At 40.2% G+C, this 24,864-nt stretch overlaps 2 protein-coding genes across 2 annotated transcripts; both read right to left on the bottom strand.

Moving 5' to 3' along the window:
- Window positions 1–10,861: 10,861 nt before the first annotated feature.
- Window positions 10,862–12,541, bottom strand: LOC114936867 (uncharacterized). Its single transcript, XM_029310201.2, has one exon. It carries the CDS (start codon window positions 12,539–12,541, stop codon window positions 10,862–10,864), a length of 1,680 nt encoding a protein of 559 aa, XP_029166034.2.
- Window positions 12,542–12,817: 276 nt separating this feature from the next.
- LOC114936857 (uncharacterized) lies at window positions 12,818–15,910 on the bottom strand. Its single transcript, XM_085482459.1, has one exon. It carries the CDS (start codon window positions 15,908–15,910, stop codon window positions 12,818–12,820), a length of 3,093 nt encoding a protein of 1,030 aa, XP_085338585.1.
- Between the last annotated feature and the right edge of the window lie 8,954 nt (window positions 15,911–24,864).

The raw sequence follows: 24,864 nt of genomic DNA, 5'->3' as shown, positions 1-24,864 counted from the left end.
CATACTTTGCCCATCAGTCGCGATGGCGCATTTTGAAAAATTAAAAGTTAAAATTTGAAGCGTTTCTTCTTTTGGCTTTTAAAAATGTCTAGTCTGTTTGTGCCAGTAATGGGGCTAAAACTTAAAAAAATTTCCCGAAAATGAAAAATCTCCGGGACTATTCTACATATTTTAAGGGTTTACTACTGTCTAATATACTAATTTCTCAATACATATGAAAAAAGGACAAGTAACCAGTAAGATTTTTTAAATTTTCCTTTAATATAATCGCGATACTTTTCTCTTGAGGCCACAGTTTTTTTCACTGAGAGGAAAATGGCAGCATTTTCAAGGTTAGCGAACTCCGAAAGCTTAATTGCCTCCCTGAGGCATTTTTTACAAATTCACCGTCATAAATGGTTCGAATTATTTCGAGAAGATAACTAATATTAAAAGCGCGGTGAAGCATTTTTTTAGATGTACTGTACTTTAAAATTAAAATGGAAAATTTCCCTCCCCTGTTTTGTTGAAAACTAATTTTAATTCCTGAATTAAAATTATACTTCTGGGCCTATCTTTCGTACTCAGATGTTATATATAATGTCTTTTATTGACGGTTTTGAACTACCGAAGGTTTGAAACCGCAAATAAACAATAGTTTCTTTAGATATTAAAGAAAAAAAATAATTTGCCATGCTTTTCAAACGTGTTTGAAATTTTTGCCCGCTGTAGCCATGTCTTTTTAAAATTTAACTGAATCACTATCACTTTTCTAATTGTTACTTTACTCTGACCGTTTTCAAATACGATTGAAAAACCCAAATATTGGGTACGTCTCTCTGTAAGACGCAGGTCAAAAAGCGCTGTGAAAATAACGGCTGAAGCCATGAAGACTGAAAAAACAATGCGAAAAATCCGTAACAATTTGACGATCTTTTAAAAATTGAGTCGAACTTCCCTTGTTTCTTCCCGATCAGCGACCTCATCTCGATATGTCTTGCCTATATCCCCTTCACGGGGTACACATGGTTAATAAAAATTTATTCTTCAGAAATAAATGTATCTCAATTAAAATCATTTTAATACTGGGTTTACAAATACTTGTCCTTGTGCCAAAAAACTAATAAATTCTTAATTTTAAACACAAACAATTAGTAATAGTGATTTCATTTAAACTAGAAGCCCATGGCAAACAGGGGGAAAAATACAAACAACGTTTGAATGAAGAATGGAAAAAAGTATTTTTAATCAAAAAATTTGTTTATTTTATATTTATTTTTTAAATAAAAATTCTTCTCTCTATTTTTTTTCTACAGTGGAATGGGCCCCCTACTAGGGGTTTACCACTCAAAAAAAAACCCCCGTCAAAAAAAATACCTCACATGAAAAATATGGAAATATTTTACGATATGTAAAAAAAAAAAAAAAAAATTATTTTAATACTTTTTAAAATTTTAAAAAATCAAGGGAGAAAGATTGTATCATAATTGATGTACAGTTACTGAGGCTCGGGCCGAGCTCGTCCTAGCAGCTGCAGCGGCGGGCAAAGGGAGGAAAGGAGGGCGTCGACATACGAGAATCGGCTGAAATGCTAGATAATTCCGAGCATGCTCTAAAGTATGGAATGTGCCTACGTTTTGCAAGTTGTAGCAATGCACATTTGTAGTTACATCTTTTGGCATTTTTAACCCCCCCCCCCCCCCCTTTTTTTGACGTTTTCTTTTCGCTCCCGTCCATATTTGTAAGAGGCGAGATACAGTCCGCGGCCTTCCATGGCGCGATTGTGGCGTAGTATCTCTTGCAAACTGACGTTGCGCGGCTTTTCTGTCGTTTACCGCTTTGCTACCCACCGCTCCGCCAACCAGGGATCCGAGGCGCGCCCAGCATTGGTAAAATCGGCAAAAATCCGCCTCGTTTCGCTGCCGAAAGTACCCCTCCTCTTTGTCTTTCTCTTTTCGTTTTCAAGCCATGTCGAGCTTTGTCTTGGGCCTTCATTGCTGCCCAGACAACTATGGCCTCTCTTACCGAGACTCGAGTCTTTCGCGACGAATGCGTGTTTTCGCTTTCTCGGCGAGTACCTTATCCGCCGTGTCTCTCGGTGAGTTGCTGTCCGAGAGTACGCTATATCGTGTTCACGCACGCCGCGTCCAATGGGTTGACACCTTGATCATCTCTAGCCAATCGCTATTCCAAACGAGTTCCCGGGCCGCAAAATTGATTGCCGGGAATATGAAGCTCGACCGGAAGTGCGTTTATCGCACGATTTAATAGATCTGTGTCTATTTTGTTGACATCCGCTGCAATTTCTAGACATTATTGAGCAAAAGCGCAAGTCGCGCAGCTATAAATAGGCGACGTTGGAGGTCAAATCGGGGAGTGAGAAAATGAAATTGTGCAACAACCTCTGACAGATACGATGTGATTACGACGACAGAGTACGCTGCAGCGTGAAAAGGTTGTGCGCAAAACGTTACGATGCTACCGACAACTATACGCGCGATCGTTTGCGGCTCCTCAAACTGCGGTAAAACCAACGTGTTGATAAGCCTGCTGGAAAGTCCGCACGGTGTGCGTTTCGAGAAACGTGTACGTGTACTCTAAATCGTTGCAACAGCCGAAAATCGCTATTTGGCAGATTTATTGACGCCGATTGACGAAATCGGCTACTTTACATTCTCCAATAACAGTTGACGTCATTCCACCGAGCGAGGGTAATCCCAAATTCAATTTTTTCTTCGATGACAGTGGCATGCAACAAGCAAGATACGATAAGAGAGTACTTCCAATGGGGCGCCACTCGAACATCGACTGCTTCTATCTCTGTCAGACATACCGGAGAATACCGAAACATCTTATACCGAAAACGCGAACCTGCTAATCCGTTTAAACAAGACGCCACCAATTTGAAGCACGTGTACAACGATTACGTGAATACCGACATGTCGTATGAGGATTTCAGTAAGTTATGTCGTACTTGTTGGCAGCAAAAGTATGGATTCTAGTGATAGACAAGGACAGCTCGCTTACGAACGGGCGATACAGAAAAGGATTTAACGAGTTCGCGATAACCGCAGAGCCATTAGTCGTCGCCAACAATCCTCCCGGTTGAGAGAAACTTTAGGAGAGTACTGCCGACATGGCTGATAATATTCGCGAGCGTAAAAAGGTTGCCATGGAGATGCGAAGACGGCTGAATCGATCCGCAAGAAACACCGCGCTCTAAATACCGAAAGATCGATGACGAGTATCGCTGTCCAAGACTCACTTTAAACCTATTATCGAGCCGTTACAAAATATTGTCGACAACGCGACGATTTTTTTTTGTGAAAAACGAGCTAATACCGACGACGACGACGACGGTTGTGAAGATTGAGACATAGTGGTATGAGGGGGAAACACCGAAAAAGAGAGAAACATAAAAATTATCAAGCGATATAAGAGAGGAGGAGAATCGAAAAAAGAAATATGATATTTCGAAGCCATTGGACGCTTGCATCTTGCCGACAACAAATCTACACCGAAAAACACACAACCTGTGTTTACCCAAACACACTCGTAGACAAAAATGTTTTCGAAACCACGCGTAACCCGCCCGAATATCCTCGACACTGGTTAAGATCGTCGGAAGTCGACAAATGTGTCACGTCCGGCCGTATAAATTTTTTTCGTTTACTCCAAGTTCCTTAAACGCTTATTTGAAAAGCGCGCCAAAGCCGGCCATGACGCTTAACTCCGCCTAGAAACTAAGCGTGGCGCTTCGTAGCGCCTAAGGATCATCCCACCACGGTGAGAGCCCTACTCCGGAGAGTTCCCCCTCTCCAGGCCGCCGCAGGCCCGAGCCGCCGAAACGAAGGACCTCAGAGCAGTCCCGAATTTCGGCAGTTCTCTGCGCGACACCGAACAGTATAGTCCGCACTCCTAAATTCTAACTCTAAGTCCAAATTCTAATCCTAACTCTAATTCTAAAATTCTAACTCTAAGTATAATATTCTAACTCTAAATTCTAAGTCTAAATCTAAATTCTAATTCTAAGTTTTAGTCTCGAATTTTGTACTACTATACGAATAAATCAGTGTATTCATGTGGTGAAAACTAGTGTTCAGTATTCTTCAAAACTTCCACTCCCGTGATAAAATACGATAGCGTTTAAATTTGTCATACGGCGTTTGAATTCAGAATAATTCAAACTGTGTTTGGGAGCGGACCACCGCTCATCACAGTCAGAATTAACATTCTCAGCATTTGCCAAAATAAGGAATTGATAGTGAGGTCCGCCGCATATCAACCCTCCTTATTTGAGTAATCATTCAGAGGATGCATCAAATTCAATATGCCTAAGACGCGACGCGCAGGAAAGGAAGAATCAATTACGAAAACTAAACCGACTTTATCGCGAATCAGCGACCGAGGAATATTCTCAATTCCTCGGAGTGGAATTATCAGGCCGATCCTGAATACGAGAACATTTTCAACATTAAAAATAATAACAACGACGAACTCCTACAGTGGAAGTGCATACCAATAACGTTCCAACCACGACGCCTGCCGCCGCCAAACATCCCAGTGAACGACCCTCGCCGCACGCACTACCTCCAAGTACGAACCGACACGATCAAGAAAATGCTACTAAAGGTAAGTGAAATTCACGTTAACCTAAGGAATCGCGCGTGTTAGCAAATTCAGAGACGCTTCTACCACGTGGAAGAGAACATTCTAGAAAAATCTCCGACGCATTTTTCCTCTTTTCCATCGTCACTGCGAAGCTATAAAAAAAAGGTCGGGCTATAAAACTAGGGTCGACCACCACATGCGGTGCCACCCTCGGAATTCTAACACGGAAAAACGCAAATAGTTCAATCTCTTAAAAATCTTGTGTCTCAAGAAATAACTTCGTAAATCCGTACAACAAAGTAGTCATTTAAACAATAATCAATTGAGAACACTATCGATTTACCAACATTACCGACGATATACCGACATACGTTCTTTTACCGACGTTATCGACAATATACCAACATACGTTCTTTTACCGACATTACCGACGATATACCGACATACGTTCTTTTACCGACGTTATCGACAATATACCGACATACGTTCTTTTACCGACATTACCGACTATATACCAACATACGTTCTTATACCGACATTACCAACCATATACCGACGAACGTTCTTTTACCAACGGGTTATCGACACCTTACTGGCACCTTACCAGTGTTTTACTGAACAATTACCGACGGTTTTGCCGACGACTACTAACTTCTCGATAACTGCCGGGTTCACCGAAGATCTACGAGCGAATGACGCATTATCAATTCGATTACGCAACAAACACAAATGTGCCCACTCACCCTTAGAGGTATAACTCCTCCTCCAGAAGTTAATCTCTTTGTACCGTTTGAATCCCTTATTCTATTGCCAAGTTGGTGTCGGGTACATCCATTTTGAGACTAAGGCAGCTCTCTGCATTTCATGCTACTCCACCTTACCTAGAGTCTCGAAATTACTTTGGACAAGGATTCCGAAGCATACTCTAATCATAGGCGGAACACCTATCGGAATAAATTGCGGAGTCTGCAACTTCCGACTTACCCTCACGCGAATCGGTGATTTGTGCGAGCTTGTCAGTTTACGTACGAAGATTACTTACGCAACCCCAACGACGTTTCGCATAGAGCAATCGACGAAGCTATCTTTATTACAGTAGAGTCACAGGTAGGTCCCACGCAATAATCCGATCACCTCAGTTCCAGCGCGAATAACCTCAGATCGCGGGTATCCCCGGGGAGAATCGCATAGATTCGCGTACCCGTAATAGCGATCGTGTCTCGTGGAAAAAGCCGAGCTCTGCATTCAAATTTTCGCAGCCGCGACCCCACGAGACGTAACAGTATCCATAATTTAAAATGTTTTACCAGTTGATACTTTCTTGTAGTTCTGTCTTGTATTCCTTCAATAGGGTACTTTTGGAGAAGACCTAGCCTGGTGTGTCCCAGTCCTGTGTTTCTCCATTCACCCTGACATTTCAGGCGGTATGCCGTTGTATTGGCTGATTTTATCACGGCCAAGCCTATTGGCGTAACACTGAGTGCTATTTCAAGCGCCTCTGTGGGTGTGGTTCTCTTCGCCCCTACTTCAGCCCTTAGGTTGTTACCTTGCAGGCTTCTAAGTAGTTTCTCTACCTTCCCTTTATTTATTCTCGTCCACCAGACGACTGACGCGTATAGCAGCCGCGGTAGCAGGACTGCCCTGTACAGCCACAAAGCTGCACCAGCGCTGATGCCCCACGACTTGCTCATTGCCCTTCTGCACATCCACATGGATGCATAGAACTTTTTCCTTTGCTCTATGAGATGTTTTCCCCAGTTAAGCTTAGGATCTAAAATCAGTCCCAAGTATTTCACCGAGTCTGTAAACGGTATTTCCTTTCCCCAGAGTTTTAACGTCTCTATGGATTCAGGTTTATATTTTCTGGTGAAGACCATAATATTTGTCTTGCTCGGATTAACCGTTAGACATCTGTTCTCACACCAGTTTTGCACAATTCTTAAGGTATCCTTTGCTTGGTCCCTTAGTGTGTTGAGAAATGGTCCTCTAACCACTATGGTTACGTCATCAGCATAGCCAAAGGTCGAGAAACCTTTCCTCTGTAGCTCCTTTAGCAGGTCGTCTATCACTAGACACCACAACAGAGGAGATAAAACTCCCCCCTGTGGGCAGCCTCTCGTTGGTTTTCCTCTGATGGAGATGTCTTGGCACTCCACCGTCAAGCATCTGTCCACTAGCATGTTTCCTATCCAGTCCACCAGTGGTTCTTGTACTCCATGTCTGATCAGTGCCTCTCCTACCACCTCGTGTAAAATGCTATCAAAAGCGCCCTCAATGTCCAGGAAGATTCCGATCGCATAGCCCTTTGCCTCCAGCTGACTCTCAACTTTGCCTATCAGGTGATGTAGAGCGGTTTCGGTAGACCTGCCCACCCTGTAGGCGTACTGAGAGTCGGCTAGAGGTTGTTGTATTAGAGAGTTGGACTTGAGAAATCTGTCCACCAGTCTCTTTAAGGTCTTCAATACGAAGGACATAAGGCTAATTGGTCTATAGTCCTTTGCCCTGACGTGACCGTTCTTGCCAGGTTTAGGTATAAAAACCACCTTGGTTTTTCTCCACTTCTGGGGGACATGTCTAAGGGCAATACTTGCCCTGTAGATTTTTGTCATTGGACCTAACAAGCTGCTCAGCCCTTTCTGCAGCAGGATCGGGTATATTCCATCAGGTCCTGGAGCCTTTAAAGGCTCGAAGGAACCGACCGCCTATTTCACTGCTTGTGGATAGACCACCTTAGCTGCCAGTCCCCATGCCCTTGATTTGTGCACGGTCATGGGTCTCTGCCTGTTGTTGTTGTCTGCTGAGTCCTCCCTAAAGCCTGGAAAATGGATTTCCATAAGGTGCCGTAGGGTCTCCTCCGCTGTGTACCCTCCATTGGGAAGCTTAAGGCAGCCCCATTGTGTTTGGTTTTCCTTGCAGAGTATTCTACTCAGTCTAAATGCTTCAGGAGCACTCTCTATACTTGAGCAAAAACTTCTCCATCCTTTCCTTTTAGCTTTTACTATGGCCTTTTTGTAAATTCTCTGAGATTTCCTGTACTCCTTCCAGGATCTCGGTGTATTTACATTTCTAGCCCTATTAAAGAGTCTTCTCCCCTCAGCCCTTAGCTTAGCCAGCTCTTTACTCCATTATGGTGCTTTGGCTGAAGGATTCTTTGACTCTAATGGGCAGTTCATCTCGTATGAGTATTTAATGGCATCATTCAAGTAGTCTGCCGCTGTTTCCAAATTTTGGTGTGGAATCTAGTGGGTGCTTCCTTGAGTCGACTCCTAAGGTCTTTCTCGTACCCCCTCCAATTTGTTTTCCTAGGATTTCTCTTCCATAACCCTTGGCTCTGTACTTGCTCCATGGTAAAACGGACCTGCCTGTGGTCTGATCCTGAGGGCTCATCAGAGACCCTCCATCCCCTCAACAGGTCCAGTATTCCGCCTGAGCATATGGTTATATCTATCACTTCCTGTCTTCTAGAGTTCAGGAAGGTAGGTTCTGTTCCTCTATTCAGGATGTGTAGCTCCATACCTACCACAAAGTTGAATAGGCTCTCACCCCTGGGGTTTATGTCGATGCTCCCCCACACCAGGTGGTGCGAGTTGGCATCGCATCCCAGGAGTATTTCTAGCCCTTTCTGCCTTGCATAAGTCGTGAGTTTAATCATGTTTTCGTGTGGGGGCAGGTTTTCCAAATCGTAGGGTATGTACACTGACCCTATAATTAGATCCCTGACTATTCCACCGGTCGTCTTTATTTTCAGTCTGATGGCAACAAAGTCACCATCGCTAAATTGTGGCAGTAGACAGGCGTCTATTCCTTTTGCTTTAATGCACGCTCTCGGTCGGTCCGTGTTTCCGGCTCAGAATAGTTTTCCACAGCTGCCAAGTCCTTTTATATGTCCCTTGATGATCCATGGTTCTTGTATTAAAAATATATATTTACTTGTGTGCATCACAGCTGCGCACCTGGCTAGTACAGCCGAGGCGCTTTTGCTGTGATGCAAATTAATCTGTGTAAAGTGAATCCGGTCCGCCTTATTTATGCTGACGGGTCCGGTGATTTCTCCTTTGCGCCTTCCTTACTGCTTTCTCCAGCAGGCAACCTGATCGTTGCCTGCCCAAGTCCACAGTAGGGTTTAAAATTGAGAGCTCTTAACGCTCTTAAAGCCCCATCCCCAACAAGGGCAGCGAAGTGGGTGCTCGTGGCGTCCCTGCTTTCGCTACCCTTCGCGATCACCCAGTCCGGTGACTGGATGCCTACATTCTGCCTGTCAAGTAGCTCCAACGTTTCCTTGACAGGTATTGTGGGATCCTCTACGTGCACTACGATTCGATGTCTCTTAGGGAGCTCATCGACCCGCAGTGCACGCAGTTCGATCCCATTGATCTTGATTTCTGAGGTTAGGTTTCTAAGCCACTTCTCAGTTTCGCTGTTTGTGCAGTTAAAGACAACTGCCCCATCCCTATCCGAGGTGCCTCTGAAAGTAGGCGCTTTGGTACCCCTTGCTAAGCAAAGGATACGCCTCCTGACCGTTTCTTTCAGAAGCGATGCCTCGTCTTTTTCCAGTCTTTTGTCAGGGTAAGCCAAGGGAACCAGGACAACCCTTACAAGACCGGAGGTCAATTGGGCAAAAGTCCTTTGATCAGTTATGACTTTCGGCCTTTTGCCCAACTGAGTGTTACTGGCAGGACTGGGTGTGCTATGCTCCGATCTGAGTCGCTTTACCGCCCCAGGAGAAGCTCGCTCCCCCGTCCTTGGAGTAACTGTCGAAACAGATGTCAGTTCCGAGGTGGGCCCGGTATCCGAGAGGCACCGTTAGTGACGTAACCCCCCTTACGCCATGCAGCCCTCAGCACGGTTGCACACACTTTAGCTTGGGGAGGTTCCGCTTTGTCCGGCGCACACGGTTGCCATCTCCTGAGCGAGCGGCCCCCGCGCGCCCCCTCAAGCCCCTCCACCCGCCCCAGCAGCCGGACGAGCCAAGGGGGCCCAGGCTAGTCGGTCACACCCCTGAACGGGTGATATTCTTTCGCCCCGGACCCCCCCCCCCCACCCCATCAGCCGCGGGACTTCGTCAAGGTGGAAACCCATCGGGGGGAATCGACATAGTAAACATAGTAAACAAATTTGTGGATGCTTATTTATCATAATAATTGTTCGAAATGCGTGTGCGTGCGTGCGGTGCGTGTATACAGAGATTAGGTTAGGTTGCACCAGACAATTGCAGATGTGTTTTAATGTGTTAAAATAAATGCTGAAAGTGGCTGCCATTGACTTCCTGACAATATGCTAATCTTTGGTAGAATGTAGAAATGGCTTTACGATTCGTTTCAAAAGGTATCAAAGCCATTTCATCCCTTATTCGCTGTATTAATTCGTTAATGGTTTTAGGTTTTGTTCTGTAAACCTTACTCTTCAGGTATCCCCATAGATAATAATCAAGAGGAGTTAGATCTGGTGACCGAGGTGGCCAATCCTCTCCTCCCTCACGTTCCGACAACTCGCGAGCCATTTTTAAAACGTTTAATTTTAATTAATTGTACGTTGTATTTGGACGATAACAATTAATTTCTGCTTGCTCAAAGCTGCAGTTAGAAGGTGCTCGTTCTTTGATAGCTTTATACATTTTTAGTTGAATGTTAAATGCGAGTTAGACTGCATGTATCGTGCGTCACATAGCGGTAAATAAAGGAACTAACGAGATGTTTTATACACGTTTTATGAAGCAGTTTTTTTGGTAATTTGATTTCAGCGAAATATGAGGATTTGTTGAGGAATCAGATACTTTCGGCAATACAAGCAATAACAGGTGAAAACTTCGATCAGATATGGTTTCAGTTGGGTCTTTGCTTTTGCTGACTGAATTCACGACCGATCTTGTCCTAGTTGGCTGGATCCACGACCGATCTTGCCTTATAGTTGACTGAATCACACACACAACAGATGCAAATCCGAGCGAGTAACCTCCATGTGGTATACCTTGAATAATGTTAAAACCGGCGGTACTCTAACGTTAAACCCTCATAACTCGCAAAGTACGTAATAAAAATGAACATTATTATAGTGCTTTGGAAAGCTCTTGAATTAAGCTATAAGAATATGCAATCAAATGTAGGGTGTGCCATTTAAAAAAATCAACGTGACCTTGACCTGACCTTGACGACGCCATCCAAGGTCAATCTGATAGAATCAGTATGTGGATCTTTTTAAACCCTACGTTTTAATCCACTACTCTAACGAGACCGTGAGGGTCAGGATATACCTTTACTATTCTTCCAAGCTCCTACTTGGTCGGCGGTAGCAACATGTTTCTAATTAGCACCAGATCATCAACCTTCAGGTTAGCCGTTTTCTGACGCCACTTATAACGCTGTTGTAGCGTATGTAGATAATCTTGCGACCATATCCGCCAAAACTGTTCATGCATCCGCTGTACACGTTGCCAACAATTGAGTCGCGACTTCTTTAAGTTTAAGACGGACTCCTCAGGTACTGCGATTAACGAAGTACCTATCAAGAAGTGAGCCGGTGTTAAGGGTGAAAGATCAGAGGGATTATCGGACATGGGAGCGATCGGTCTAGAATTCAAGCAGAATTCTACCTGAGTCAATAATGTGACAAACTCCTCATTTGAAAGCGTATGCGCACCAATTACACGGCGTAAGTGGTGCTTAACGGACTTTACGCCCGCTTCCCACATTCCTCCAAAATGTGGGGCTGAGGGCGGCATAAACCGCCAAGTTATGCCGTCGGAGGCTAAATACGCGACGAGTTCTGAATTACGGGACAGAGCCCTGAACGCATGGCGCAACTCCCTGTCAGCACCCTTAAAATTGGTGCCATTGTCGCTAAATAAGGAGGCAGGAAACTCTCTACAAGAAGCGAATCTTCTGAAAGCGGCTAAAAAACCATCGCTAGTATAATTGTTAGCCAGTTCTAGATGTATGGCCCTGGTGGCCAAACAAACAAATACAACCACATAAGCCTTGTGGGTGCGTTGACCGCGACCCACTGTCGGTAGCACCAGAAAAGGTCCGGCGTAATCCACGCCGGTATGTTGGAATGGGCAGGATGGATTGACTCGAACATCAGGCAGATTACCCATGAGCTGCGGGACCGGTATAGCCCTGTGGCGAACACAGACAACACACCTATGAACGTGAGATTTTACAATGTTTCGAGCATTTAGAAGCCAATATTGTTGGCGTAAAACTCTTAAAGTCAACTGTGTTCCGCCGTGTAGCGTGCGACTGTGGGCTTGCGCGACAATAAGATCCGATATACGATGCCCGGGTAAAATAATGGGATGTCTCTCATCGTAAGACAGTGAGGCCTGGGAAAGGCGTCCCCCAACACGTAGGACACCTTTAGAGTCCAAAAACGGATTCAGATTCCTCAACGGACTAGATTTAGACGGGCAGTCATCCCGCTCTATTTCCTGAGTCTCGATCGAAAAGCTGAATCTCTGTACATATATAATCCAGAAGTTCCGAGCTTGCTTGACAACGTCACCCAACTCAGGCGCTATGTTTACTTGTGCGTTATCAACTCGCCTAAGACGTTGTCTAATCCTGTAGAAGAATAAAAGGCAATATGCCGTGATCCGCAAAAGCCTAGGCCAATTAGAGACCTGGTCGGGAAGAGCCCAGTCGCCTGTGCACCGCTGAATTAAGTGAACGGGAACGGTACGTCTCTCCATGTTCCCTTCGGTTCGAAGAGAAGAGGGCTGCTCCGGCCAGAGTGTGGAAGTTGACCGTAACCATGGAGGCCCAGTCCACCAGCGAGAATGCGATTTTAGTTCTTGAACGCTGATGCCGCGCGACGCGCAGTCCGCGGGGTTATCCTTTGACCCGACAAATAACCACTGAGCTTGCGGCAGGCTCGTCTGGATCTCTGACACCTTATTAGAGACAAAAGTTTTCCAGGTAGTAGGATGTTGCCTAACCCAAGCAAGAGTTATCATTGAGTCTGACCAGCAGTACACTGGAACTAAGTTTAATTTAAGGATATTTATCACATATTTAAGAAAACGAGCTAATAAGGTTGCTGCACACAGTTCTAGCCTAGGCACGCTAATAGTTTTAACAGGAGCTACCTTAGATTTGCAGGCCAGTAGAGTCACTTCAAAACTATTTAAAAAATGAATTACACGAATATATATAACAGCCGCATAGGCCCGGATGGAGACATCTGCAAACCCATGTAATTCGATACCGAGATCGGAAGCGCTTTGGTTCGTTCACCGTGGGATCGAGATGTCTTTGAGCTCGGTCAAGCTACGAGAATACTCATGCCATCGCGTCACGAAATCACTTGAGAGCGGAGTATCCCAATCGAATTTTCGCAGCCACAGTTCCTGCATGAAAATCTTTGCCGTAATCACCACAGGGGCAATCCAACCCAGTGGATCAAAGAATCGTGAAATAGCGGATAGCACGTCGCGTTTGGAAGTTACTGAAAGCTCCGGAATTCGAATACTAAAGTGGAATCGATCTAAGGTAGGACTCCAAGAAATACCTAAAACCTTTAAAGAGGAATCCTCAGCAAATTCAATGCTATTGCCGTCCAGACGATCACACAACGGTACTTCAGCTAATAGTTCATCATAATTTGACGTCCACTTACGGAGGTGAAAACCTCCCTTTTCTAACAGACTGTTGAACTGTTGACGAGTGGCTTGTATGGTAAGCACATTATCTCCCCCAAACAACACATCATCTACGTAGATGGAATTGTCGAGTACAGACACAGCTAACGGGAATGCAGATCCCTCGTCCTCACATAGTTGTCGTAAAACACGCATGGATAAATAAGGCGCTGAAGCCGTGCCATACGTGACGGTGAGTAAACGATAATGAGCAACCGGTTCATCCGGGTGAGGGCGCCATAATATCCTTTGAAAGTCAGTGTCTATCGGATGAACCATGATCTGTCTGAACATTTTAGCGATGTCAGCAACGAGAACTAAGCGATGAGTTCGCCAGCGCATAATAATAAATAAAAGATCCGTTTGCAACTTGGGACCTGTTAGCAGCAGATCATTTAACAAAATCCCATTGTCCATAGGACTCGAGGCGTTGAATACAACCCGTATTGGAGACGTACTGCTACTTGCCTTCACCACTGGATGGTGAGGCAGATAGAATGAGTTTTTATTAATAACCTCTCTCTGGGAAACACGGGCCATATGACTCATCTGTTCATATTCCAAAATAAAGTTACAATAACTTGCAGCCAAGTCAATATTACGCTCTAAACGCCGCTCTAACTTGTCGAAAGCGCCAGAAGCGACGTGAAGCGAACGACCGACCTTGGTTATGTGATCCGTTCGAAAAGGTAAGCAAACAAGATAACGTCCACTAGGTAACCTTGAATGAGTAGATGCGAAATGCGTTTTGCACTCGACCTCCTCTTCAGTGAGGGAACTAGCAGCAGAGACTTCCTCTATCTCCCAAAACTGCTTTAGTAATGCGTCTGTACTAGGAGAGATAGAGCAGTGTAACGAAGGCAGTGAACGAGGAGTGCCTGAAGGCTCGTCGTTGAACGGACCGAGGACAACCCATCCAAATATGGTACGTTGCGCAATGGGACCAGGGCTCTGTCCTTGGCGTAATCCGTCTAGCACAATGGAACCATAACTGTCAGCTCCGATCAATAGATCGATTGGTTCACCACCGAACGGATCGGGATCCGCGAATTGTAAGTTCTGCAAATGAGGATACGTAAACAGATTAACAGTACGCTTAGGCGTATACGAAGTTAATATAGGAAGGATGAATGCTGTCACTGTAACCGTAGCGCTCGTAGCCGAGCTTGCGCTCAGATAGAGTTTAACTGCATGATGAGAGACTCCAGTTGATCGGTCACCTATGCCAGTGACCTTGACATATACCTTACTACGTTTTGCCTTCAAAACTTGGACGGCCCTTTCAGTTATAAACGTAGCCTCCGAGCCTGTATCAATCAATGCTCGAATGTTTAAACAACGAGCCTCGTTACTACTTACAGAGATTCGAGCAGTGGCTTGCAATACGACATCAGTGATTGGAGGAATGTGGGAAGGGCCAGGAGCAGCTAACGTGGCTAAAAGGCTGGCTTTTGAAGGCATGGTATTTACAGCATTTATATTTGATACAACCTTTGTAGCAGAAATATCGATCTGCGTTGGCCCACCGCTATTATCATCTTCGTGCAGAAGCGTGTGGTGTTTGCGTTGGCAGCGTGCACAGCGTCCTCGAGATTTACAATCGCGTGGATAGTGTCCTTTGATCAGGCAATTGTAACAGCAACGATGCTGTCGTACGACATTCTTTCTTTGCTCTGTGGATAATGACTTGAATTGAATACACTGATACAAAGAATGTGATTCTGAGCAATATAAACATTTAACATTTGAGACGGATGAAGTCAATGATTTGGTGATTACTGAACGATTTATTCTAATATTTGAACTGCGAGAGTCGCCAGCCGCGGTCAGAGCCAGCATTCTACCAACCAGAAACGTGCTTAGCTCGCTAAATGAAGCTGGTTCTCGCTTATTGCCCAAACTGATTTCCCACTCAGTACGTGTATGGACATCTAATTTCTTAGATAGGATAGCAACCACAAAATCATCGACGCTAATTTTACCAAGACTACGCAACGCAAGGACGGCATCATTAATCATATCATGCACGCGCTTCAACTCGGAGACGGAATCTGTCTTCATCGGAGTAGCGTCCAAGATAGTGTTAAAGTGAGAAGCAACAATCGCGCGATTGTTTTTATAGCGATCCTTTACTGCTTCCCATGCTAATGTGTAATTCGCGTCAGTAACTGTGATATTTTTAATAACGACGCGAGCTTTGCCCGTTAGACTTGTTTTTAAATAGTGTAAACGCTGCACATTTGTAAGACCTTCATTGTTTATTACGAGTGACTCGAAAATGTCACAAAAGCTCACCCACTCAGTATACTGACCGGAGAATTTAGGGAGATCGATCCGCGGCAACGGAATTGAGCCTGATGGGCTTGAACTTAAATCTAGAGTACTACTAGCAATCACACGACCGCTATTTTTTGTCAGTCTCTCTAAGACTTCGCTGAGATAATCCGTTGCCTGCTGGAATTGCTCGTCCTTGAAATATGTCAGGCCCCCTCGATCCGTGGGTTTAACCGCCGCCTTAATATCTGCATGGAGATTCTGACCTTGACACCACAGCTTTTCCAGAATAGACATCCGGTTCCGCGTGACTGCTGTTGTAAAATTGCCTTGCCCGAGCTTCTTGAAGTTGTCGACCGTCCTCGAAATCTGGTAGATTACGTCCGCTTGCTCCTCTAATAACCGCTCCATTATACTGGCGGGAATATAAGCAGGTAAATGCTTCTATCACACGAATACGTGTAAATATTTTCGGCCTTGGAATTCCTGAGAGACACGCTGGTGCGCACTTGCTGAGTTCGTTGATCACGTGCGTGTCACTCAACGCAATCCTTGAACTCGTAGAGAAGGCCACGTGATTCTCAGAGCACGTTCACATCTGTACACTTCGCTGATTGCGAATACGCCGAAGCAGATGCACAGCACTGACTGAGGTCTATGTAGAGTGCCCTTTATACACGCGTAAATTATCAAAAGTCTTGAGGGAAGCGTTGGAATACGCTTACCGAATTCGCCGATCACGTGAGCAGCACGCAGCGCGGTTCACGCACCGGTCTGTAGAATCACGTGATTACCGCCTGTAGAACGCGGAATGTTTAAAAATGCATCAATCAGATGCAGTGTACCGAACCAGAGTCCACGTGCAATGCGTTTAACACGCAGGATTGTCGAAGGGCAATGCACCATGACCGCACGGAGCACGTGTGAACGTAGCGAGTTTGACTCGCATGCGAAATTCAGCAATCACGTGAACACTTACGGTATACGCTGTAGTGATAACTGCCCGAAAGCTCGGTAAATACACTCGGAATGCTGTCCACAATTAGTCCGATTCCCCCGGATCCGGCTCGAAGGACCAAAATTTTATGTTAAGCACTCGATTAACTCCGAGTGTAAGAGTTGTGGTGAGAATGGATAGGGAGATATCGGAGCAGGAATCAACGCATTCTTGTCACTTTAACACACGAGGTTTATTGAAAATACATTTTTACTTTAAGCACAGTCCTTATGGAGTAGGGACTATCCTCTTTATACAGACAAACACGGTCGTAGATTCGAAGGAACGTCAATACTAGTTTGACTAGACAAAACGTGAACCGGCAGACATGGCCGTAGGAATCGTAGTAGTTATACGCGTGGTTTTCGCTCTAGACCGCCGGAGGTCCCCCCCCCCAAAAAAAGTGCTAGCGCCGGACCTCTCCCATCAGGTGGTGCCCTCACACGATAGCAGATCGATACACAGGTCACTCGCTCACCTTTAACGGGTGATCGCGGCGGAAGTACCCACCTTGCTTCCCAAACAATATATAATAATTATATTTAATAATTATATATAATCATATATAATTATAAATGTATATAATAAAAGAAAAACATGTCTGATATACTATACAAAAAAAAAGTTTTTCTCGGTTTTGAACCCTAGTTCGCACGGTGGTAATCCCACGCTCTAAATTGACGTCACGGGATTCATGTTATCAATATAGATTTTTATGAGATATTTGAATTAAAAAGAAATAATTTTTAGAAAAAATATTATTCATTTACTTATTTCAAAAAGATAAGATACAAAATAAAACTACTTTTATCTTTTGGAAATAAGTGGATGGTTTATATATTTTTTTATGTAAAGAAACGTAAAACAATTTGTAGTATTATTGGTGCTATATACGATTTATGATATCAATATGGGGTTTTATTAGCTATTTAAATTTAAAAAAATTTTTTAGAAAAAATATTATTCATCCACTTATTTCAAAAAGATAAAAGTAGTTTTATTTTGTATTCTTTTTGAAATAAGTGGACGAATTTTTTCTAAAAAATATTTCTTTTTAATTCAAATATAAAAATCCATATTGATATCATAAAACGTATATAGCGCCAATAATACTATAAATTATTTTACGTTTCGTCACATAGAACAAATATATAAACCATCCACTTATTTCAAAAAGATAAAAGTAGTTTTGTTTTTTATTTTATCTTTTTGAAATAAGTGGATGAATAATATTTTTACTAAAACATTTTTCTTTAATTCAAATATCTCATGAAAATCCATATTGATACAAGAGTCCTGTGGCGCCAATTTAGAGCGTGGGCATACTGCCTTTTTCGCATGATACGATGGCCGTCGTTGCCAGCGGACGCGAGGATGATGATGGCGATAAATGTCGCTCTCCCCCCCCCCCTGCACCGCCGCAGCACCAGGATATATAATTATTCAGCATTGCCTGACAGCACCAGGTTAATAATCCCCGCACAGGGCCCAGGACTTAAATTTTTGCAATTTTTTTGAATAAAATAATTTATTCATGAAACTAAAATTATAACAAGAATATGTAATAAGAATATTTTTAAATTGATCTGTGTATTGGTTTAATTTATCGTCATCGAAGAGGAAAGAAGGAAAATCTCCGATTACGTTTATTTGTCAATCATAATTAAAAATATTCGAAAAATCATATGCTTTTGTTTTGTAATTGTCAATCTAATCTTTGATTGACTTTGCACGATAAGAAAATTAGTTATATTTTACAATTTTACATTATAAATGTTGATAAAAATTCAAGTTGTGAACTTTGACTTCGGAATCGAGCAAATTCAATCGAAGATAGTATCGACAATTTATCATTTGATCGAATATCTGATTGATAAGAAATAAACATAATCGGAGATTTTCCTTTTTTTCCCCTTTAATGACGCGATAAATTGAACCAATATATTGATCAATTTAAAAAAATTATTCTTATTAGTTTCATGAATAATTATTTTATTCATAAAATAGATTGCAAAAATAAAATCTTGAGCTTTTTTGTACGTGGATATCATTCTAATGCTACAGGCAGTGTAGGTACATTTGAAAATCTATATTTATAATTGTGCAAAAAATTATATATATATATATAATTTTATCTTCATATATATATATATATATATATATATACATATCTATCTATCAATCTATCTATTTAGGTATTTGTCTATTCAACTATCTATCGATCTCCCTATCGATCTATCTATCTATCTATCTATCTGTCTCTGTTTCTCTGTCTTTTTGTATTCCTCTCTGTCTCTGTCTCTTCTCTCTCAACATGCACACGTAAAAATAAAAATTTTGTATGATTATAATTGATTATAAAGTTTTAGTAGATAATTTGTAATAAATAAAAATTATTTTTATGAAAATATTTTATAATACTATTATAATCGAAACAGAGCAGTAGTTAGATAAGATATTGAAAGGAATAATTTTATTTGATTATATAGATATTGCATATATACAAGATGTTTTCGTAAAAGTGAATAATTTTTCATGGACATATAGAATCCGTTTTTATACAAGTATCGCGATGCGTTATAAAAAAATTTTATAGGAACTTACAAGATTATTTTTATCCGTTTTATGTCTACTTGAGATAGCCTGCTTTTATAAAAATTATAAATGTTTATTGTGCGCATATAGTAGACAAATATAAATAAATATATAAATTTTATATATACATATAAATACTCACAATATCTATATAATCAAAAATAAAATGATTGCTGTTTAGCGTGCTGAAGATGAATTTCTCAACGATTCAATGTATGCCTTATTTTACCGCACAAGTTCGAGAAAAACACCTTTATGATCTATATTATCGCACAGTTTATAAAGTAATTCTATAATATTATTGTTCAATAAATAAAATTATTATCTTCAATAAATAATATTTATCTTATTATATGCAATTTCGTCTTTTCTCTGTAATCGACTTTAGGGCATACGTGTACTTTTTGACTTAGAATGATCGCAAGAATATAAAGTTTCACTGTAGACATTACGTTGCAGGACACCCTGTATATATATATACACATATATATTAGAGTGTAAAAATATCTATCTATCTATCTATCTATATATATATATATATATATATATATATATATTTGAAATATATACACATACCTATTGATTTATTTAGTGTAATATGTTTATCTATCGAACTATCTATCATCTATCGATCAACCTATCTATCTATCTATCTATGGATCGATCTATCTATCTCTTCTCTCTTTTCTACATTGCATTCTTTTATATATGTACACGTATATAATAATTTTTTAAAAATATTGTACATTACAAAAGTAAAAATAATTAAATTTATAATCTAATAATATATAAAAATCTTTTATGAATATGAATCAGATACTTTCGGCAATACAAGCAATAACAGGTGAAAACTTCGATCAGATATGGTTTCAGTTGGGTCTTTGCTTTTGCTGACTGGATCCACGACCGATCTTGTCCTAGTTGGCTGGATCCTCGACCGATTTTGCCTTATAGTTGACTGGATCACACACACAACAGATGCAAATCCGAGCGAGTAACCTCCATGTAGTATACCTTGAATAATGTTAAAACCGGCGGTACTCTAACGTTAAACCCTCATAACTCGCAAAGTACGTAATAAAAATGAACATTATTATAGTGCTTTGGAAAGCTCTTGAATTAAGCTATAAGAATATGCAATCAAATGTAGGGAGTGCCATTTAAAAAAATCAACGTGACCTTGACCTGACCTTGACGACGCCATCCAAGGTCAATCTGATAGAATCAGTATGTGGATCTTTTTAAACCCTACAACTTTTGTTGGAAACACTTTTCTGTAAAACATATATTTTCCGAGATATTTAGGGGTTGCCACACTTTTGGTAAACCCTGTATATATATATATATATATATATATATATATATATATACACATATATACACATATATATACACATATATATATTATTAGCGTATTATACCTACATACTTTAATGTTTAGAAAGCATATTTTCTCTCTCTCAAATCACTCGCATACAATTATAAACGAGCAAGAAAAAGAGAGAGAGAGAGAGAGAGAGGGAGAGAGAGAGAGAGAGAGAGAGAGAGAGAGAGAGAGAGAGAGAGAGAGAGAGTCTGTGTCAGAAGACCAAGACAGCATGAGAGAAACGAAGATAATATGACTGTCTCTTTTTGTCTAACAACACGATTGCAACTCCATCTATCGCTACATCGCCCAACTAATTTTCTGCTTTGTATTATCCCAAATGTCATTTCGCACATACACATGTGAATGAAATATTCCAACACCAAGATCTTTTTTATTAGACTTCAAACTTATTTTGCAAGTCACTAAATTTTTCCTTATGAAATTTTTTTGGACAAGGGGGTCTTTTTTTGACGTTAATTGTGAAATTTTATACAAGCAAATATTTATGACGTATCGCGAGAAGCCAGAAAAAAAACTCGATTTAAAAATTTTTTTGTCTTTTTATCAAAAATTGAGACGCTGCGTACTTTATTATTGTTTTAATTTTAATCGTGGAAAAGCATTTGTTATTTATTAACGCAAAAAAACTTTTGGTGTTGGAAAAAATAATCGTTCGGCCGGTAAAAGTGACCTGGGCATCCCCTTTTTTCCATCTTTAGGTTTTTAAACATTAAAAATTTAACGATTGCAAAATTGAATTTCTTCAGGGGGGCCCAAGTGTTGAAGGACATTAATTTTCATGGTTCTTAGCATTAGCGCAACGGAAAATTTATTGTCTACTTGGTGCCTTTCCTGAACATGTCTCTGGGCACAGCTTAAGTTTTTTTAGCCCTTTGCGTAGTCATCTTCATCGGCCCTTGCTGAATGTCTCTGGGCATCAACTTGGACTTTGAGTTCTTGTACAAATTTCATAGTCTCTGGAGCTGTCTCTGGGCCTCAACTTCGAGACGTTGAGTTCTGGGGGCCGCTTCTCATCAGCCCTCTGTGAGATGTCTCTGGGCATCAATTCGGACGTTTAGTTCTTGCGACATCATTTTTCATTACCCCTTGCTGAGCATGTTCTGGACATCATTTTCGAGACGTTGAGATTTTTCCTCCGAACTCTCAATTTTCGCTTTTTTGGAGCGTCTGCTTCGCGACTCATTTTTTCAAATTTCTGCCTTTTCTTTTTTGAGGCTAATTATCTACTTGTACCGTTTTATGCTTTTTTATGTTTAAAAAGCTAAAATATTTTTAAAATTTCAAAATTTTTTTTTTATATAAATTTTTTAATTAATTTTTTTTTTTATAATTTTAGGACTTTAATTATATTCTATAATCTATCTATGTATGTTTATATGTAAAAATACCGTCTATTTATATAAGTATCTTTTGTCTTTCTGTATACCGCAAACATTTATTAATGATTTATTTTTTTTATAGATCTTTTTTTTTCTCGTACTTTTCAGTTTTTTTTATTTTTTAAGGCACACATCAACTTTTTTTACAGGGCCAACAGCTCTATATAGGGGATAACAGCCGTTTTTTTTTAGGGCCCAAAACAGCCTTTTTTTTATAGGCCACAGAGCCTTTTTTTTACGGGCACACAGCCCTTTTATAAGGCGCACAGAAACCTTTTTTTTGGCCAAGCATCCTTTTTTATATAGGTCAAGCACCTTTATTACAGGCGCACAGCAAATCTTTTTCGGCGCACAGTAGCCTTTTTTTACACCTTACAAAAAGCCTTTTTTTTATATTAATTTGATATTTAAAAATATTTTTTTTTTTTTTAAAAATTCGTAAAAAAAGAGAAAGAAGGGTTTACTGTGAAGAAAAAAATGATTTAAACCCTAAAAGGGGGAAAAAACCAAAAACAAGGGGAGGGAGAAAAAAGAGAGAGAAAAGGGGAAAGAAGAAAGGGGAGGAGAGAAGAAGATGAGAGAATCAATAAAACTCCGCTCATTGCAAGGCGCTATCATCTAAATTGCGCTTTTTCAACTCTCCTTCTCTCTATCCTTATCCCTCTTTTCTCCCCACTCTCACACTTTATTTTTTTTAATAAATTTTAAAAAAATTTAAAATATAATATTCGATATATATTATAGATATATTTTTTTAATAATAGATTTCATACTTACCTTTATTTTTTTGTATTTAAATTAAAGATTATTTTAAAAAAAATTTTTATTTTAAATTTTTTAAAAAATTTTTTGTGTTCTTCTTGTCTCATAATAGTTTGTTTCTTTTTCTTTTTCACTTCTCCCTTAATTCTTCTTTTTTTCCCCTGTTTTCAAACAATAAATTTTTTCTTTTACCCCGGATTTTCAAACCCTTAAGCATTTAAAAAAAAACGCACGAGCCCATTTAAGAAACCAAAAACTTTTTTAAAAAAGATTTTTAGGCAACAAGAACGGCAATACGGCCAGCCAACGCAAAATTTTTAAAGCTGGTAAAAAAAATAAAAATTACCCCAAAATCGTTTTAAAAATTGTTATCCAAAACGCGATCTTTTTTTTGGACACAAGAACTGTACAAAAATAAACCAAAAAAAATCAACCCAAGGACACAAATAAAATTTTTAAAAAATTTAAAACAAAAATTTAAGACATAAAGGGGGTTTTGCGCGGTTATCGGGGGTGAGTTCCATTTTCTACATATACTTTTTAATTTTAAAGAGATCAGCCATATAAATTTTTTACAATTTTTTTTTTTTTGAGTTTGCATTTAAAAAACAGACAAACCCGATTTTACCCCCAACGGCTGGAATTTAGGGGAGGCTTGCTTGCGCTTGCGCCGAGTTCTGGAATGGTACACAATTTTAAGTTTTGGGATTAATGTATTTTAATGATTTTTTAAATTTATTTTGTGTCATTGGATAGGTTATAGATTTTGGTGTTATTCTGTAACAGTTCAATAAGATATCAAAAAAAGGACAAAAGTTTGTTAAACAATCTTTATTAAAAAGGGAATTATGTTAATTTTTTATTTTGTTACCCCCGCTTTAATCGCGTGGGGGCTCGTATTAGTCTTTTTCATTGAACTTTATTTTTAACCGAGCCTTTAATTTTTATATTATTTTTGTTAATTTATTATATAGTAAAAAATATTATTACAGATATAATTAGATATATTATACAATCATTTACATTAAAAGATTAAAAATTTAAAATAATTAATTATTATTAATTTTATTTACCGTTCTGAATTCTTTAATTTTTTTCGTCTTGCGACATTTCGTCCTGCTGCTATGCTCATCATATTGATCATTTTATTTTTTTAACACTTTTTCTTACATTATTATTGAATTATTTCTTTGGTATTTCTCAGCCATGTGACAGTACATTAAATTAGCACTTATAATACAGTTGTTTATTAAATGATCTTTAAAAAATTTAAACTTTACACTCCAATTTTTTCGTGAAAACATAGCCTCCCTTTATGAAAAAAAAAAAATTTTTTTTTAAAAAACCACCTCCATCACACTCCCCAAAAATTTTGCAATAGATATCCAATTCGAGAAAATAAACAATAAATGTATTTAATCTGGGGGTGCGTATGTAATATGGGAAAATTTAAAAAGAAACACATATTATCGTCCCCGAAAATATTCGAATTTGGTCCCCTTTGGATCGGTTTATAATTTTTGATGCGGTGGGTGGTGATAGGTGTTTAAAAATTTTTAATCATATTTATTTGGCCTTCTCGACAACCCTTCCCCAAATTTAGTTCAAATTTTTAAAATTTTATGAAAAAAGGGGGGCCTGCGTGGGTGGTGCGGGTTGGGCTTCCCCAAACCCCCCACACCCGCTTTCCCCTTTTAAAAATTGCAAATTTGGTTCAAATCTGAAATCGGTCATAAAAGCGTATGCAAAATGGGGGGTGCGTGGTGGGGCTTGGGCCGGGAATATATGATAAAAATTTTTTTAAATCATATGTAGCCCTCCCCCAAAAATTGAGTACAAATTTCGAAAAAAATCTGTGAAAAGGGGTGAATGCGTGGGGGAGATTAAACTTAAAAAAAAACACAAAAGTTTTCTCTCAAAAATTTTCAACATTTTGGCCAATTTCGTGAAAAAATTGACCTAAATGCGCATGCGCGTGGTGAATCGTGGGGGAATGTAACACTTGAAAAAACCGCAACGTCGCCATCTCCAAAAAAAGGCAACATTTTGATCCATTCAAAAAAATCGGGCATAAATATTTCAAATGCGTGGGGGGCGTGGGTGGAGGCTAAAATTTCAAAAAATCCCCCATCGTCACCTTCCTCAAAAATTGCGAAATTTGGTACAATTTGATGAAAAAACGGTTTCCCCAAAAGCAAAAGTAGTTTGCGGTTTAGGGCAGGGAAAAAAGACGGACGGTACT

The sequence above is a fragment of the Nylanderia fulva genome, unplaced genomic scaffold, assembly GCF_048542155.1.
Source record: "Nylanderia fulva isolate GAGA-0341 unplaced genomic scaffold, ASM4854215v1 Scaffold206, whole genome shotgun sequence".
Classification (NCBI taxonomy): domain Eukaryota; kingdom Metazoa; phylum Arthropoda; class Insecta; order Hymenoptera; family Formicidae; genus Nylanderia; species Nylanderia fulva.
Note: the sequence above shows the minus strand (reverse complement) of the source record. Positions and strands in the feature narration are given on the sequence as shown.